General features: G+C 59.3%; 1 protein-coding gene across 2 annotated transcripts in view; it reads left to right on the top strand.

Annotated features, from left to right (window-relative positions):
- Positions 1-2,588: 2,588 nt before the first annotated feature.
- Positions 2,589-17,918, top strand: part of CRMP1 (collapsin response mediator protein 1) — a 47,386-nt gene continuing 32,056 nt past the window's right edge. The window contains exon 1 of one of the 2 annotated variants that reach the window (XM_037046080.1): positions 2,589-2,989. In XM_037046080.1, the coding sequence (XP_036901975.1) occupies positions 2,609-2,989 (381 nt within the window). In that variant the 5' untranslated portion in view covers positions 2,589-2,608. Of the gene's footprint in view, positions 2,990-6,806; positions 7,051-17,918 lie in introns of those variants that run through there. The other variant, XM_037046090.1, reaches the window with a different exon arrangement.

Below are 17,918 nucleotides of genomic sequence, written 5' to 3'. Positions count from 1 at the left end.
CTCCTGCTCTTGCACAGAGGCCCCTCCTCCCTTCCTCCTTCCTTGGGTCACTCCCTCCTATCTCGACAACCGCCAAGCCCTTTCTCACAAGGGAAACGGTTTTCTTGCAAACTAGCAAGGTCTCCATCGCCAGTGGTGTTTAAACAAAGCCCAAGTGACACACTCCTCAAGATGCTGAGAGCAAACTCGGGCATACAGAATGAGCCCCCAAACTCCTTCAAACTTGATTCTTGGATTCTATGATATTTCTATATATTTAGTCACTACGAGTGTCTGTGGAGCTCTGGAAGTTTCCATGTCATCTTCAACACGAAATCTTGCTTGGAGTGTGCTGGCAACAGTAGTCCACAAGACGGAAGCTTTCACCAGAAAGTTGAAAATTCTTGTGCTGTGCCCTGGCCGGATGGCTCAGGAGCTGGCCGGAGCATCGTTCTGGGTACCCAAAGGTTGCAGGTTCAGTCCCCAGTTGGGGTGCGTACAGGAGGCAACTGCTTGATGTCTCTCTCTCTCTGCCGCTTCCTCTCTCTCTCTAAAATCAAGGAACATGTTCTTTGGTGGGGATTGACAAAAAAAGGAAACACTTGCCATGCGACCTGGAGTCCTGCAGACCTGAGAAGACCACCTGTAACGAATCCGTGCAGGTGCCCGAGACAAAAGGCAGGCGCCCAGGAGGGGGGCCGGGTGGTGGTAGGGACCGCTCAGATCTCACCGTGTTCAGCACCCTCTCTCCCACTGTGACAGACCCTTCCTGAAGGCAGGAACTTTACCTGATTATTCATCTGTGTGCTCCAGGCACTACTTTCTCAAGCGCAGAGAAGTGCTAATCGTCCACTGCCCTGGGGCCTGGCTGAGCCGCAGTGAAACCTCTCCTGTTTCCTCATCTGCTCGTCCGGGAGGCAATCGCTCCTATGCGCGGTACAGGCCGGCCGGCTCTAGGGTTAAATGAGCACGGGCGGACAGGTGTCAGCTGAGACCTTGGGGACCATATCCCCTGAGTCTTCAGCCGTAGGTCCCTGTCACCGAAGGATGCGAATCCCTGTCTGTCTGGGACGCTCAGAGGCTGTGAGGACTGGTGCTGAAGGAACAGCGCCCGGCAGGGGAGAGGCCGGTTGGGACAGGCAGGCAGCGAGGGGCAGAGCCAGGAGGTGCCTGTGCTCTTGGCCGCGGTCCCCACCAGTCCCCACGCTGTGTCTGCACTCACTGCGGAGGGCATTGGCAGCTGGCGGTTCTGCTCGTCCAGAAAGAGCAGCTGGGACTGCGGGGTCCCCAGAGACTCTCAGGCCCCTCTGCCCAATGACAACCCTGGGACACATGGGTCAGTGCCTTGGGGATGCACACTGCCCTGGGCCTTGGAGGGGGGTTGCGAGGAGCCCCCGCAGAGAGGCCCCAGGCCCCCAGGCCTTCCCCACTGGCCCTAGGCCGAGGGAGCACCCCCCACACCGCTGCTGCAGGCTCCTGGCTCAGCAAGGGTGGGCTGCATCCGGTGGTGAGCCGCCGTGAACCCTGCTATGGGGAGTGTTTGTCTGTCTGGGTGACTGACAGGCCTGTATGTGTGTGTGTGTTGGGGGGGTGGTCTACCTCCAGTGTCTTTTTCTGGAGTGTTTCTATTTAAATTCCCGACTCCCTAATTTCTGGTGTGGATGTGTGGGGGAGCGTCCTGTTGGGTTTGTGTGGATGGAGTCGCCTTGTGAGTTTGCCTTGGTGGGGGGGCATGCAAACCCCATTGTGGCGTGAGTGTTTCAGGAGGGACCTCACAGACACGCGTGAGCCACTGGTCCTCCTGCACGAGTGTGCTTCTCTTGTCCGAGTGATGTGGTCCTAGCCGGCATCTCTTGCTTTGCTGTCCCCTCCTTCCTGCTACACACTGTGTGTGTGTCCCTCCTAGGAATGTCATCTGCCGGATGGCAGGACTTGGTTTGTTTTGCTCACGGTTCATGGCGCTGTCCCCAGCACCCAGAACGTGCCGCGCGCCAGGGGTCGTCCACTACACCTGTGTTGCGGGAACGAATGCCATGCCCGGCGTGTGAGCGTCTCTCTGGCTGGGCAGTAAATCGTGGTGTGAGCCGCGTATGCGGGGGAGGACAGCTGATAATTTCTGGGGTGTGTGTGTGTGTGTGTGTGTGTATAATAGATTCAGAATATGTGCCAGTATGTCTGTGCATCTTTCACGTGTTTGTATGGTGTAATAGTCTGGTGTGCTAGTACCGACCTGCGTGTGACTCGTGAGCGTGTGTGCCTGCACGCGGCCCCCACCCCTGGCTCTGCTCCAGTCCTGCGCTCCGCCTGGGGGCGGGGAGTGGGGGTGCAGCGAGGGTACTGCGGTTCGGCTGCCCGCCCTCGGCGCTGCGGCTTGGGTACGTCACCGTCCCTCCCCCCTCCCCCCACCCCCCGCCGCGGTCCCCGCCTCTCGGTCCTTTGTAGCCGGCCGCTGCGCTCGCTGCCAGCCGCCCGGAGGCCCCGCCCCGGCCCCGCCTCGCCGCGCGCCCGCCCCGCCCAGCCCCGCCCCGGGCCGCAGTCGCGCCTGGGCCGCCGCGGGCCCGCACCCAGCGCGGAGCAAGGCGTGCGGCGGCGGCTAGGGCCGCGGGCGAGAGGCCGGTCTCGGACCGGTATGGCGGACCGGCGGCGCGCGTGGAACACGGAGGACGACCTGCCCGTGTACCTGGCGCGGCCGGGCAGCGCGGCGCAGACCCCTCGCCAGAAGTACGGCGGCATGTTCGCCGCGGTGGAGGGCGCCTACGAGAACAAGACCATCGACTTCGACGCGTACAGCGTTGGCCGCCGCGGCTCGGCGCGCACGCCGCGCAGTGCTGGCCGGCTGGACGCCGTCGGCCTGCCGGGACCCAGCGGCAGCGAGGACACGGCCAGCGACGTGAGCGAGCCCTCGGGCTCAGTGGTCAGCTCACCGGGCGAGCGCGACGAGAGGCCGCCGGCGCTACGCATCCGCTGCCCTGCGCCCCGGGACCTGCCTCTGGGCCGGGACAATGGCCAGGTACCCTCGGGGCTCGCGCGGGCCGGGCGGAGGGGGCGGGGTCCTCGGGGCGGCTGGGAGCCGGGTCGCGAGAGGGCAGTGCCGAGGCCTGAGTGCTAGGGCAGCCGCCACCATGCTGGGCAGAGCTGCGGAAGGCCCCTCCCCCACCCCCACTCGGGCGTCCGGGAGGCTCAGAGAGATTGTGCGGCTGGGTCAGGAGTGGCCCGCGTAGTCCGTGAGGCCGCGGAGGGGCTTTCGAGACCAAGGCCCCCTCCTCTTCTGCAAAAAGAGCCAGGTTCTGAGAGGCCAGTAAGTTGGCCAAGCTGTCACATGGACCCTTTAAACGCGAAGGGGCTTTTGGGGTGACTTTAACCGGGGTGTCCTCCTATGAGAAGGGCAACTCCGTTCCGCAGTGGTCCATTTATTTACACCCTCGCTCATTAGTAACTATAGAGCACCTACTACGTGCCAGGCTCCGGGGCAGGTTCAGTGGTACGTCCGTGGTCACACAGTGTAAAACTGGGGGAAGCCTCACGCCTTGTGCGTTCCGCGGGAAGGATTTGGTTAACGACGTAGGTAGAACTGGAAGCCACGTACCCCCAAGCACCGGCGTCTTCAGGGGCCGCTCACGAGTCCCACAGCACGTGGCCAGAGTGCTGGCCTCAGTGTGCTCCAGAGCAGGCTGGAGGCAGAGTGGGGATTTGAACCGGAGTCACCTCCTCGTCTTCGAGGCCCCCTCCCCCCAAGTGGGAAAGCAACAGAATGAAGGAACGCTGGTCCCTGGGCTCCAGGACTCTTCTCCCTTGAGCTGAGGTTGCTAGGGAACTGGGGGAAGATGGATGGATAGCACAGCTTTGGGACATACGAGCGAGGGCCAGGTGTCTGGAAAATGGAAGTAGGAACATCCAGGGCACATGCTGTAGGCGCAGCCCAGAAGTGGGCGTCTGAGCAACTCGGTGGTCCCAGACTGCTGGCAGGTGCGGGGCGGTGGGGGGGGGGCGGGTCCTGGCCCAGCGCCCCACCCCCACCCCAGGCCATATTCACTGTGAGAATTATGTAGGTGGTGAGCATTGAGGAAGTGTTGGTTGTTGAGTTGTATTATCCTAATCATTGTATTAACCCATCTCCCCTAAAATGCTGTGGGACACATAAAGGGAGCCATCCCGGTGGTGGCAGAGTTTGATCGGGACAGAAATCGGGGATGGTGGGCGGCTTCCTGGATGAGTAGGGGTAGACAGGCCTGTGGTTGTTAGGGATAGATAGGCGAGTCTCCTGCCCTCCACCCCCTGCCCGTGACTTTGTGCCCGAGACTCGGGAACTCTCCATGGTCCTGAACCCACGCCCCACGAAGCGGAGCTCTGCACTGGGAGGGTGCAGCGGGGTGGGGGCCAGGTGAGGAGATATGGAGAGACAGACTCCCGCCTCCTTTTTCCCCTACTCTTCCTTTTTTTCCCCTCCCCCTTTGATTCTCTGGCGGCCGATCTCTCTTGGGATCCAGGCTTCTGAGCGCAAAAGGGAGGCTTCAGGGCCAGGGACTGAGAAACGGAGGTCAGTACCGGGGAACCCTGCTTTCCAGCCTGGCACTTTGCCCTCTTGAGCCTCAGCTTCTCCATAGGGGAAACAGGGGTGGTATTTCCTCCAGGTCCCCGGCAAGGCGCGGCGGGGTACCAGGGAGGGGAAGGCGCTTTGTGCAGGGCGGGGAGCCGTCTGGAGGCGAGTCCCGGCGGAGCTGTGGGCAGTTTTAAACCAAGGCAGCCTCTCCCTTTCCCCACCCCCACTCGCGCCGTGCCCTCTCTCCCCGGCTTTTCCCCCGACAGGACAAAAGGCGGCGCCGGGGTGTGCATAGGGCCCGGAAGCACTCCAGGTTCCAGACTAGGGGACTCAGGCGAGCCTCGCCGCCTCCCTGGGGGGAGCGTTTTACTTTCTGAAGGAGGACCCAGCAGCCACGGGGCTGCGCTCCGGTTCCGGGGCAGGCCTCGGGCTCCTGCGCTTTGCGGAGGGTGCGCGCTCTCACTCCGCCCATAGAGCTTTTCGCGGGCGGGAGTGGGGGTGGGCTGGTTTCTGCCGCGCCGCGCAGCATTTCCAGAGGCTCTAGGCTGAGCTACTAGGGGGGTTTTGTACCCGGGAAATCTGCTTGGGAGCAGCTTTCTGTTTGACCAATCGGGGGCTGGTGCCTCTCCCTGGTTACACACGTGGCCTTATCCCCATCCTTGGCACTTTTCTGCCCAGACTGACCCCTGCAGAGGCCCTGGTGCATGGAACCTAGGAGTTAACAATACTGAAGGAGGAGGGTATGTAGGTGTGGGGGCAAGGGAAGAGTGTCCTCAGGTACGATTTCCAGTCACCAGCAAGGATTTAGGACCCAGCTCAGAGCTGAGGGGAAGGAATGAGCTCTAGACCAGGGAGCCAGGAACCTGGCTGCCTTGCAGCTGAGATCTTGGCACCTGAGATGTTTCACCTATGACAGCCTCAATTCCCCACCTGAAAGGTGGGAAAATTGTGGCCTAGTGTTCCTGAATGCCGAACTGCTTGCTCTTCGTGAACCTACAATCCCACCCGTGTTAAGGCCCAGGCCCCTCTGGCCTCCTGTCCTGGACTGGAGGACTGGCCTCTGGGCGGTGGGGAAAGCAAGGGCTTCCGGTGCTAGCCTGCACGGTGGAGGGGTGCTGTACCCCTCGGAGCACCCCTCCCTCTGGGAGGTGCGGACTCGGAGGTGGAAGAGATGGGTCTTTTTGCAGCACCTGCAGGTTGGGACTTTACAGGTACAGCGTGAGCAGCAGAGGTCAGTGTCTCGTTCTGCCTGGAGATTTGGGGCCTGGCTGGGCCCCCTTTTTTCTGCTTACCTCTGTCTTCCTCCTTTGTCATTAAGTTTATCAAGCTATGCCCTGGCCTCCTGTCCACCTCTCTGCCTGGGCTAGGGTCCACTCTCCACTGGCAGTCAGCATGTCCTATGCCTCCTGCCTCCCAGTCTGTTCTAGCAGGTGTGGGGGCCTCGGTGCCAACGGTCTGGTCCTCTGAGGTGTCATGGTGTGGTAGGCAAGGCTGCGGTGGTGACCCGGCGGCCTGGCATTGGTGGCTTAATGATGCAGGGGGTACAGCAGGTCAGCCATTAATCAGGACCTTGTCTCTTGGGTTCCTGCTACACTCCCTCTCCACCCCCCTCCTCCTCCAGCAGGAGGCTCCTGCTGAGACCTCAAGAAGCCGGTTCAGTGATGGGGGTGCAGGGAGGGTGACTGGGAAAAGCTTTGTGGAGAAGCCACTGGGATGAATCTGAGAGAATGGCTAAGCTTTTGTGTGGGGTAGGATGTCAGGGGGAGAGAACAACAGCTTGAAGGAAGGCTTGGAGTTGGGGGTGGGAAAGCGCGCGGTCTATTCCGGGAGTGGCGTGCGGACAAAGGGAATCGGTAGGAGAGGCAGGAGGGGCTGTCTCTGAGCCCGGTCCTGGCGGCCTAGAAAGCTCCAGCAGCTTGGGCGGGTCCTGGGCACCCAGCCCCCACCCCCGCCCCCGCCCCCAAGAAGCTGCGGCGGCGATGCTGCCCGCAGGCTCTGCCTTTGCATCGAGAGGCCATTTCTGGCCTTTAAAAGAACCTGCCAACCAGCCCTTCCGCAGGGCGAGAAGGAGGCCGGGGCGCAGCGGAGGGCGTGTGCTGGGGGCGGAGGGCCGGGGCCGGCGGCCGGGGAGGCCGGGGCAGAGCGGCAGGAATCGGAAGGGAAGCGCTTCCTGGTTCCAGCCGAGGGGGCGCATCGGGCTGGGCCGCGCCGCCGGGAGGAGCTGTCTGTCTGCTGCGCCCTCCTCCCGCCCTCGCCCGCCCTCCTCCGCCCGCCCCCTTCGCCGGCGGAGCCGGGCGGTGCTGGCAGCCGGAGCGGCGGCAGCCGGGAGCTGGGGCAGTGGGCGCGTCGCAGCCCCGGGCACCGAGCCGCTGTCCTCTTCATTCCTCCTGCGCTTCGTCTCGGCGCCCCCCGGGAGCGGGACCTAGAGAGAGCCCGACAGAGCGAAAGGCAGCCCCCTGCTCCCGCCGCGGGCCGAGGGCGCCAGAGGGGCCATGTCTTACCAGGGCAAGAAGAGCATCCCGCACATCACCGTGAGTCTGGCCGCCCCGCCCCCCGTTCTTTGTGGGGTGGGGGTGGTCACCGCCAGGGTCGGGATCCCCCTGGGAAGGCGCCCCTCGAGGCTTTCCGCGACGCAGCGGGTGGGGCGGGGGTGGTCTGGAATTGCAGCCCCCTCTCCCAGCCTCCGGGGACAATTGAGGCGGGGGAGCCCCGCATGATGGGGCGGGGCTGGAGCCTCTGGTCCCTGGGATCGCCGCCCCTCCCCCCCCCCCCCCCCCCGGGGATGTGCCAGCAGCGAGAGGCTTGCGTGGCCTGGGAGGGTTCGGAGCCGAACAAAAGAGGGAGGGGCGCGGGTCCGGACCCACTCCCCCGGCCCGGGAGCCGAGCTCACGCCCGTGGCCTCCGGTTCTTGCACCTCACCACCGAGTTTCTTCCGTGACGGAGAAAGGAAAGCGATGGGCCGCCAGCTCCCTCTCTCTGCCCACACGGTTGGGGCGCAGTCGGACCTGGAAACCGCGCCATGATGAGCGGCCCCGCCCATTCCTCGCCGCAGCGAAAAACACTGTCACCTGCAGCCCGCTGGCCGTGGCCCTGGAAGGGTTAACCCCGCGGCCGGGATGGAAGTGGGGGCTGAGCTGTTGCCGGGTCCCAGGGTGTGGCCGGGAACAAAGAATCCCTCCTCTCTACGCTTTGTCTCTGGGTGGGGAGCTGAGGGCCTCTCCCTCGGGAAACCTGGCGTCGACCCAGGGCCTGCCTGGTACCACAGGGGCACCAAACCGGTCCTGAGGGCTGTGGGCTGGTGGGGCTGGGCAGCGGGCGCCAGAGCAGCCAGGTGCTGGGAGGAGGTTTCATCCCCTCTGGAAGGGATGGAATGATGCCGGAGGCCTGGGGGCAGGGGGCTCAGCACCCTCATTTATCCAAAATCCGGGTTCAGAGACGCCACCCCTCACCCCCCACACCTGCCAGAGGGCAGCCGTGTGTAGGCGGAGGAAGCTGGCATTTCCCAGGCGCCTGCCCAGCATGTTGCAAACCTTGTTTTACTGAATCCTCTCAAGAAGTCTTTTGAGGGAGGCATCGTTTGAAAGAAACTTCTAGAAGCTGGAGCACTGACTGGGGACGCAGGGGAGAGGAAGGTTGGGAGGAAATGGGCCTCCTGCCCACCCAGCACAGCTCCACATCCTGCCTGACTCTGGGCTGAACAGTCCCTAAGGAGTTCCCTCCAGGGCCCAGCTTCGGGTCTTGCCCAGCAGACCTGTGCCCAGTTCCCATCCAGAGGCGTGGCTCCTGAGGTGGGGACCGCCCCTTACCCATCCTTGGTCCCTGCTCTCTGAGACAGGGAGGTGTCAGTGACCCATGCCTTTGCAGTGTAGTTGGCTGAGAGTTGATGGAAGGGGTGGGCCTGCTTCAGGCTCAGCCGAGTGGTAGCAGAGTCTGGGATGTTTGAATGGGCAGGTCCTTTTCTTGGGACTTCCAAACCCTAGCCCCCCGGGGGGGGGGTGATGGGGTGGGGTGACACAGTGACTAATAAGTTAGGAGCCCTGGGGCCCTTTGTGGCTGTGGCTGAGGGCAGGTCTGTGCCCCTCTCAGGATCCCTGTTTCTGAGAAGGAAGTTGAGCAAGAAGGTCTCTGAGATGGGTCCGGGGAAATGGCGCTCCTACGGGTCTCAGTCTACGTGGCAGCGACAGTCACCTGCCTTCCCACTTCGACCCTCTGGAGTGGACCTGAACATGCCACACTGTTGCATTCGATGGTCTGGGTGGGCGTCCCCACTCTGTGGCCTCTCTGAGCCTTCACACCCTGCCACCAAAGTGGGCATAACCCTGGCCACTTTGCAGGACCCTTGGGGATCCACGAAGACCCTGGCCGAGTGCTCAGTGAGTGGTAGGCACATGGTAGGACTTAAGAGCTGCTGGCTGGCCCTGCTGCTTTAGTCCTCTGTGTAAGCGGTTGGCCTGAGTGCAGAAGGGAATCCCAACAGGGGGGCCCTGCCTCGTCAGCAGCCCGGGGAGGAGAGGTGCTGACGGTGACGTTGCCTCCCGTGGCAGTGGCCCTGGATGAGGCACTTGTGCTTCATGTGGCCCTTGTGGCCCATCCCAGCCAGAAAGGTCTGTGGTTTCAAGGAGAAACAACAAACCAGAGAGGACGGCCGTGGCTGGGGCCCCTGTCCAGGACGCTCTGCTCCTCAGGACCTGTTGCCGACGGTGTACATGCTGTGCCAGGTGTACAAGAATGCCACATGTGTACAAGAAGTGGGTGGGTGAGGCTTGAGCTCTCCAAATGTGGCCCCCTTAATCTGGTGGGCAGCTCGCACTTGGTGAGTGGTTGTGACTAAAGCCCCTGGTCTGTGTCGGGCAAGGGCATGGCCTCATCCGCAGCTTCCTGGGGTGCCGCCGAGACTGACGTTTCAGCCCGAAATCCCAATGGAGGGGAGGAGATGCTATAGGGGTGGACAGGAGGCCCGAGGAGACACACCAGTGACCCCCAGCCTAGGCCTGGGAGGGGGAGGGAAGCAGGGAGGAGGGGTCCTCGGCCTGTTGGAGAAGCAGAAGGAGAGCCAGCCTGTGGGAGCCCCGCCTGTGCTTCCGAGCGCAGCTTCTCGGCGGTGCAGTGAGACCAGGTCCTGGAGACGGATGCAGTGTTGGCAGCCAGGGGCTTGACACGGGACTGAGACACGGGTCTGAGCTGCCTCCTCAATCAAGTCCCGCCTGTGTGGTGTCGGGCCACTTGGGGCCCCCGTGAGCCTCAGCATTCTCATCTGAACACTGGGGACAAGGTCCCAGCTCTGTCAGAGTGTTCGGAGATAGAGGAGTGGACATTTGAACAGAGGAGGTCAGGGGACACCCAGGCGGGGTGCAGTGTGGACACAGGCGAGACACCCTGTGGACACAGGGTGCAGTGTGGACACAGCAGAAATTTCTGCTCGCATTGACCCCAAGCTTTTCCTTCCTTTCCCACCTCGGCTGTTTCTGAGACAGTGTGGCAGCCTGACCGAGAAGAGGGAAAAGCAGAAACTCTTAGCTTCAGCCTCCAAGGACTGTTTAAAATATTTATGAGGTTCTGTTTCACGTGTGGCTATTTAAAAAATTAATGGCATGGCTGGGGATTCGCTTAGCAGGGGCTGTTTCTGGTGCCCGATGTTGCAGTCAAGTGGGTAGCGTCCTGGGCGTGGTTCTGGGCGAACAAAGGCACATGGCTTCCTGGCCCTGGGGATGCTCCTGGCCCCGCAGAGGCCGCCCAGTCGTGGGGGGAACAGGAGTGTCTGCGTCGTGGCAAAGAATTATTATGGTGAAAAGCAGAGCTGAATGAGGACTGACCACAGGGGATTTTGCAGAGTACCCTGCACTGAGCAGGAATTCCGCGGCCTCTCACTTGGTTTCCAGGGTGACCCTGCGAGGCGGCCTGGGTGTGCTCTTCTCATTTCCTAAAAGGGGAACCGAGGCTCACGGAGTCTCGGGCACAGAAGAGTTCTTGCCGTGTCCCGCAGAGGAGGGAAGAGCTCAGAGCTGAGCAGGGGGGGTGGATGGGCTGGCTCACCTGCTAAGAAAATCACTTTCTGGTTTGAAATCTGTGTGTGTTAACATGTGCTCCGGTGTGTGCATGATTGAGTGAGTGTGTACATGTGGCTGTATGGAGTGTAAGTGTATGGGTGGGTGGGTGTGTGTTTGAGGTCAGAGAGCCAAGATGAGCAGGGAAGACAGGTCAGTAAGAGGCACGTCCGAGAGAAGTAGTTACACCCATGTGCAAACGTGTGAAAACCGTGAGAGCCTGTCACACTTCTGAGGGGGCGCTCAGCCTGATTGTGAGTATTGCATCTGTTTCCCTGCCTGCCTACCCCAAGGCGCCCCAAGGTGCCTTCTGGGATCTGTCAGGCACAGCGGAGTCAGAGGGAATGGGGGTGAGAGGCCTGGGCCAGACCCAGAGGTTAGGGACCCGTGTACAGGAAGACAGGAAAATGCAAGATGCTCATCACCAGCCGGCCCACGTGCTGCAAGCGCGGTGGTGTGTTGAAAAGAAGCCCAGCAGGTGCGCTGCTAAATTTTGATCAGCATTTTAAAGTGTTGGCCACAACCACCTCCAGAAATTGTTCTAGTAACGTCCATTAGCTGGAGCCCTGAGGGCTCCCAAGCAGAATGGTGTTGAATGGAGTCTGGTTTTTTTGTGCGAGTAAAAGATGGCCCTCGGGAAGGGCATGTCAGTGGACTTGGCCCCTTGGGTGCAGACCAGTCAGGGACCTGCTCAGTGCCTTGGTGCTGAAGAGCAAGCAGGCGCACCAAGGAACTTTTAGTAAAGGCCCTGGAGCCAGACGCAGTCACAGGGTAGTAGGGCTGGCGTGGTAACGATCGCACGCTTATTCGGTGATGGTGTAGGTCTCCCTTTAAGAGTGCTGCAGACTTCGCAGTACAGTTGTCCCCCTTACCTGCAGGGCACGGGCCCCAGGACCCCTGTGGGAGGCCTGGAACCTTGGGCAGTGCTGAGCCCTGGGGGTCCTGTGTTTTACCCTGTGCACACACACACACTCACGCTTCTCTCTGCCGTGTCCAAGTCACCAGCATCACCACTCTTGTGTTCTGAGGCTGATGTTTAGTAAACTAATGTGACTTGAACACGAGGACCGAGACACTGCATCTGGTAACTGAGACAGCTACCCTGTAACTAACAGTGGGTGGTGTGGGCAGTGTGGAGACACTGGGTGGGGACAGTTCGTGTCCCAGGTGGGGTGCAGCGGCAAAGCATCCTGCTACTTGGAAGGGCACATGATTTAAAACTTACAAATTGTTTATTTCTAAAAATCTCTGTTTAATACATTCGGACTGCAGGTTACCATGGGGCAGCTGCAACCTCAGAAGGTGAAAGCGTGAATAAGGGGCGGGGGTGGCTGTCTTTGTGAGCACACCCTGACGGAGAAAGGTTGAGGTGCACCGCCCTAGAGAGAGGCAACGACCAGGCGGTGACATGACAACTCTGAATTGGTGGTGGCGGCTTGGGACATGGCGTGGGGTCTAGGATGCTTCACCAGTGGCCGGTCTGGAAAATAAGCAGCTAACAGGAGGGAGTGCTGGCTGCGGACATGGGGGTGCAGTCCCCCCATTCTTCCCTCGGTCTGGGCCCCAGGCTCCTGGAAGGTTCTCCCCGACCAGGCTCACAAACTCTGCCTTGGTGGAAGCCGAGCCTGTTCCCTCCTAGAGCTGGAACGGGGAGTGCTCCCACTTCATTAACTTTGGCCCGTGCACTTGACTGGGAGCACTGGGAGGACTGGGCGATGTCTGATTCCCCGTGGTGTGTCTCCAGGCGCACGCTGGCTCATAGCAGGGACCCTGTACGGGGTGAGTGGGTGAATGAAGACCCAGATGGCAAACTGCTCTCTGGCTGACCCGAGGTTTCAGTCACTCTTGAATTTGACTTCCCTAACAAATGTGCTTTCCATAATCTCAGCATGTAGGTGGTTACCACCCAGAAGGAGAGGAGGGTGGCGTGGAGGGTTTCTGAGCTGCCACGAAGCCTCCTGGTGCTGCTTTGGCCGTGGGGAGAGGGTGGGGAGAGGGTGGCTTATTAGTGGGCTTCTTTGCCTTCACCCAGAGAAGCGAGCTTTTGCAGTGAGAACCTTCCATGCAGTTGGACCACGTCTGCTCGGGACCTTTGCTGAGGAACTATCTGGTGCCGCAACTGGGAGTCCACTCCATGGGAAGACTCAGTAGACCCAGAGGTGCATAGAGCAAACAGATGGCTGTTTGGGGGGGGGATTTTGTATTTGTCCCCAAATTACGCTGCAGTACTTTTCATCATACCATGTTTGTAGACCTTCAGGTCTCAGCAAATACGTGATTTATACACCCTCGAAGTTGGAAGGAAACTTTTAAATTACATGTTTCTTTGTATTTGTGCATTTAAGGAGGCAGAAAAGTGTCCTTTGCTTCTGTTCCATTCCAGTCTCCTTTCTTGTGCAGGAATTCCAATTCCAAACCCTTTTCTTGCATACCTCCAGTGATGGGGCGATCACCACTTCCCACAGCAGCCTGCTTTTGCCTTGGAAGCCGTGCTGTGGGAAAACTCTTCTGTACGTGGTGTGAGAGTCTGCCTGTTGTCCCAGTTTTGCCCTCAGGGTTTCCGAGGTTCCTTCCTCTTCCCCACTGATGTTTCCAGAAGCCCTGGAAGACATTTCCCAGTGACCTGGGGCCTCTTCTTTTGCAAAATAGCCCCAGTTCTTTATTCCTTATCTAGCACAATTTCCAGGTGGAGTGTTTGGATATTTCTTCCCATTATTTTTCTTTTCCCTCTTTTTTTCCCCGTCCTTGGTTTCTGGGCATATGGGACAAAATGGACCCAAATAAAACCTAAGTTTTGGGCACCTTTTAAACTGGTGTGAAAACATTCCAGCTGATGGAAGCAATGGAAACTTCCAGACACAGACACATGGCACCAAACGTTGGGTTTTATAGGCTGGTATTCAGTGTATCAAAACCTTTTACATTATCTTAATGAACCCTGTGAGGTAGGTGCTCAACTGACAGATGAGGAAACTGAGGCTCACAGAGGCTGGGTGCGCGGCACAGGCCACCGGGCTGAGGAGCTGCCCTGTGGGGCTGAGGGGTCATCGCTGGTGTGAAGGACCACACGGTCTCAGGGGAAAGATGCACCTGTAAAAGCGAGCTGACACACAAAGCCTCATCCAATCAGGATGCAGTGCTAACCTGGGTGTGAGTCTCCTGCTGTGGGGACGCCAGGGGGTGCCAGGGGGCGAGAGCAAGTTCCTGGAGCTGGGACAAGGTGCCTGGGAAGGTGAGCTGGAAACCATCGGGCTCAGCAGGTGTGGCAGGACCTGGGCCAGCAACAGGAAGGCCCCGGGCTGGGGAAGTGCTGTTTAGGGAGCCAGCAGTTGGACTCGGTGGCACAAGGCTGGGGGAAGGGAGCAGCCTGCCTGGAAGAGCCGAGAGATTGTACTTGGCCCTACATGTGAGGGTGAGTGGGAGGGTGTGGGTCGTTTTAAGGAGAGGCCTGACCTGTGGTGAGTGTGTGTCAGAAAGGTCACTGGCTGTCCTGTGGAGGGAGGGGTTTGTTTGGGGTGTGAGAGTTTGGGAGATGTTGAAGATGAAAGTAGCGTTTGGGTTTAACCCATCCCCCAGATTGCAAGGATGTGAAACAGGGCTGTTCTAGGAGCTGTCCCCGTGCTAACTCACTTCACTTTCAAAGCAGCCGTCTGCGCCGAAGAGGAGAGACTGAAGTACGGGGAGGCCGATGTGCCAGAGCCACAGGGTTAGTAAATGTGGGGCCGGATTAGCGCTCAGGCAGCCAGCCCCCACCCCATCCTTGACCAGCAGTCCCAATGAGAAATGGGGTGCCTGGCTCCCAGGGGCGGTTTCCGTGTTTGCTCCGTGGATGGGCCACATATTTAACCTCTTACCTCTGGACAGCCCTTTGCAACTTCCTGAGTCCTCGGATCCACCGCCCTGCCTTTGGCCACAGCTGCAACAATCCCAGCAGGAGGGAAGGCGAGGTGCCCAGCCCTGGGAATGTGCTCCGTAGGCAGTCAGGTGGCTGAATAGATGCGTAGGGTCTGTTCTCACTTGTCCCCATTTTGCAGAGGATGGGACTGAGGCTCAGATGTGTTAAGCAGGGACAGTGAGGCGACATCAGGAGGCCCTGGGCTAGGTACCAAGTGGCCCTAGGTTCTAGTGTGTCTCTGCCATCTCCTGGCCGTGTGCCTTGAGCAAACGACTTCACGCCTCTGAGTTTCCTCATTTGTAGCGATCATACCCACTTCTTACGGGGACTTAAGAATTACCCTGGCTGGTGTGGCTCAGTGGGCATTGTCTTGCAAAGCTAAAGGCCACTGGTTCAATTCCCAGTCAGGGCAGGCACATGCCTGGGTTGCAGGTTTGGTCCCCTGTTGGGGCACGTATGAGAGGCAATCAGTGTTTTTCTCTCACTCTTTCTCCCTCCCTTCCCTTCTCTCTAAAAATAAATAGACAAATATATACATATATACATAAATAAAATCTTTAAAAAGAGCGATCTTTCTTTTTAAAAAAAGGGAGACTTAAGAACTAAAACTGGAAACTGATGTAAAGCAGAGCTGACACTTGGCGTTCAGGAATGTGATTTGCTTAGAGGCACTGGGCCTCTGTTCAGATTGCTCTGTGCACGGGGGGATGAGGAACCACACACGTGGGTGCTGAGGTCGAGGCGGGTGCAGCTGGTGCCCCTGCTGAAGGTGACCTAAGGGCTCCACCCACTCCCGGGGTCACCATAGAGGTCCAGGTACCATGGGGCCGAGATCTCACTGTCATCAGGGCAGTTGTCGTAGAAACGAGCCCAGGCTCACAGAAAAGGCCAGCAATCCCTGGGGGCTGCCGGCGTTTCTGAATCAGGAAGGAGGAAAATGCCACCGTGACCCCTGCCCGTGTGAGAGGATCGCAGACGTGTGTTGAGTAGATTCGGCGTCAGGCCTGTTGTGATTTCCAGGGCTGCTTTCCGGCCAAGTGTGGCCAAGGGCCTCCAGCTGACAGGCCGTCCCTGAGGCAACATCAGGGGCAGCGGGCTGGTCTTCTGTGAGTCCCAGGAGTGCTGCAGGGAGGGTGGGTGGGCAAGGGAAACCGGCAGGCAGGGGCTCCGGCTGTTAGAGGCAGTGACCGGGTCATGGAATCAGGAAGTGTTCCACCGGGACAGGAATCGCTGTGGCTGCAGCCTTGCGCCCAGGGTCCCGGTGGTGTGTTGGCTCTCTGCGTTGGCAGTAATGCCCCACGACACGACAAACAACCCCGTCACTCTGGCTTCCGCCGCCGAATACTGACTTCTGGCTGCAGGTCTGTGGGTGACAGAGGCTTCTTAGCAGGCCTCCGCCGGGTTTGTCTTCAGGCTTCAGCCTGGGTCTGGGTCAGGTGTGCTCCTCCTTTCTTCTCCATCTGAGACTCAGACCGAGGGAGGCCCCATTTCTTGGGTCCTGCGGTTTTTGGGAAGGAGGGCGGGCTCCGGAGCCCGAGCTGAAACCCGCCTGCCTGTTACAGGTGAGCTCTGAAGGGAGTGGTCACGCCCACTCTCATGCTATTGGCCAGAGCAGGCGGGGGTGTGGTTTGGGGGCAGTTGTGAAAGTAGGTACGCAGTCCTCCAGCGGCTGCGCGCCCACATTATCAGAGTGTTGGTCAGTAACGTCAACTCCTGCCCCCACCCTCCCTCCCCGCATCTAGATCTGGGAAATGAAACTCTGGACAGAAACGCCCGGACTGGAACTTTCGGCAGGGTCAGCTGCGCAGTGGTGGGGGCTGTGCGTGTGCGAGTGGGGGTCGCCCCATCCCGCCTCCTGTTGAGTTCTGGAGTCGCACACCCGAGCTCACCATCAGCGGCTCGTAGGATTTGGAGGGTTAATAACGTTCCAAACTCACCCTGACATTTCCTTTGTCTTCATGGAAAGCAGTTCCGTGGGCATTTAGTGCCTGGGTCAGCCCATTTCTATCAAAACGGGGCTTCCTGGTCCTTTTGAGACTCAGTTCCATGACTGCCCTTAGGAAAGGAAGGGGTTCTTTCCAGAAATGACTGGCCACCTGGTCACTCCACACCCACTCCCACTGATGGATGGGGCCTCCTCATCGGACTCTGCGCCCCAGCAGCCCAGCTGACACTACCTTGTCAGAGTGAAAACCAACCCCTGAGACCCTTTTATGAACCCCAGATGCCAACCTCTGCATTAGGGAAGCCTCGTGGGAGAGGGGTCTTAGGGAGTGCGTACCCTCATCCCACCTTCCTGGGGCGGGAGAACTAAGGTTTTTTCCGGACCTAACGACCTAGGTGTCGTTAGGTCCCAAAGCCAACTCCAGGCGTTCTGAAATACAAGCCTTGATTGCTTTGGTTTCTGTGGGAATGCAGAGGCTACTAATACACCAGCGGGTCGAGAAAGGAAAGGGTGAAGATGAGGAGGAGGGAGAGGGAACCTCGGGGAACCTCGGGGAACCTCGGGAACCTCGGCGTCCAAAACCGCGCTGTCCTGGGGCCCAGCGGCGTTTCAGCACCGCGGACAGCGCCACTCCCGCCTTCCATTCTTCATCTACTCGGAACCTGGAACTTTCAGAACTCCGTGTCTGGGTCCATACTGTTTGCTTTGCTGGGATGTCCCCCTTCTTCCGCTTCCAGCTTTGTGGCTCTGGGTGTTTCACAGCCCAACTCAAACGCCCCTCCCTGGTGACGCAGCCGTTGTCTTTCCCTGTTTCCTTGTCCTCTCTGTAACTGGCTTTGGTCTCCGCTGCTTCTCCGATAGCCAAGGTTGCTAACCAGTGATTGGGGTAAGTGTTGGTTTGATGAGGAAAGCACCTGTCCTTTCTCCTGACACTCTTCAGACCTTAACAGACTTTTTATTCATCTGTCTCTGGTGGAGGTGACAGGTTTTATTCCCACCACGCCGTGGGGAGAAGAGAATTTAGGAACAGACAGGGATGTGAGAACCGAAGTGTGGCCGGGACTGCCTCCCCTGGCGGCGGCTGGCTGTTGTTGCTTTTGCTGCTTTATGGGCAGGAACACCTGAAGTTTCCAGGCGACTTTTTGTAAGCAGTGCCGACAAAACACCCAGTGTTTGTGAAGAGAACCAGGCGTCCTGCCTGCCCCAGCTCTGTTCGCCCCATTGGGGCTGGAAGGAAGATAACAGCAGGCTTGGAGAAGAAGAAGCCCTTCCCTCCCCTGGGCTCTCCTCCTGACTCACAGGGCCGCTGGCAGACCTGGCGCCTGCCCGGCCCCGAGGAGGGGCGTGGGCCTGCTCCCGGGGAATTTTAAAAGCAAAAAAGAGAGGATTCTGATTTGTCAGGCTCCTTTTCTACTTCTTTCTCTTTGTTCCCTTCCTCTCTCCCTTTCATCTCTCTTTTATATTACTCTCCTCACTCTCTTTTCACATATTCTTTCTTTTTCCTCCCTCTTCCTT

Source organism: Sturnira hondurensis, unplaced genomic scaffold (genome assembly GCF_014824575.4).
Source record: "Sturnira hondurensis isolate 20B ecotype Veracruz unplaced genomic scaffold, ASM1482457v3 Scaffold0000780, whole genome shotgun sequence".
NCBI classification, from domain to species: Eukaryota; Metazoa; Chordata; class Mammalia; order Chiroptera; family Phyllostomidae; genus Sturnira; species Sturnira hondurensis.
Note: the sequence above shows the minus strand (reverse complement) of the source record. Positions and strands in the feature narration are given on the sequence as shown.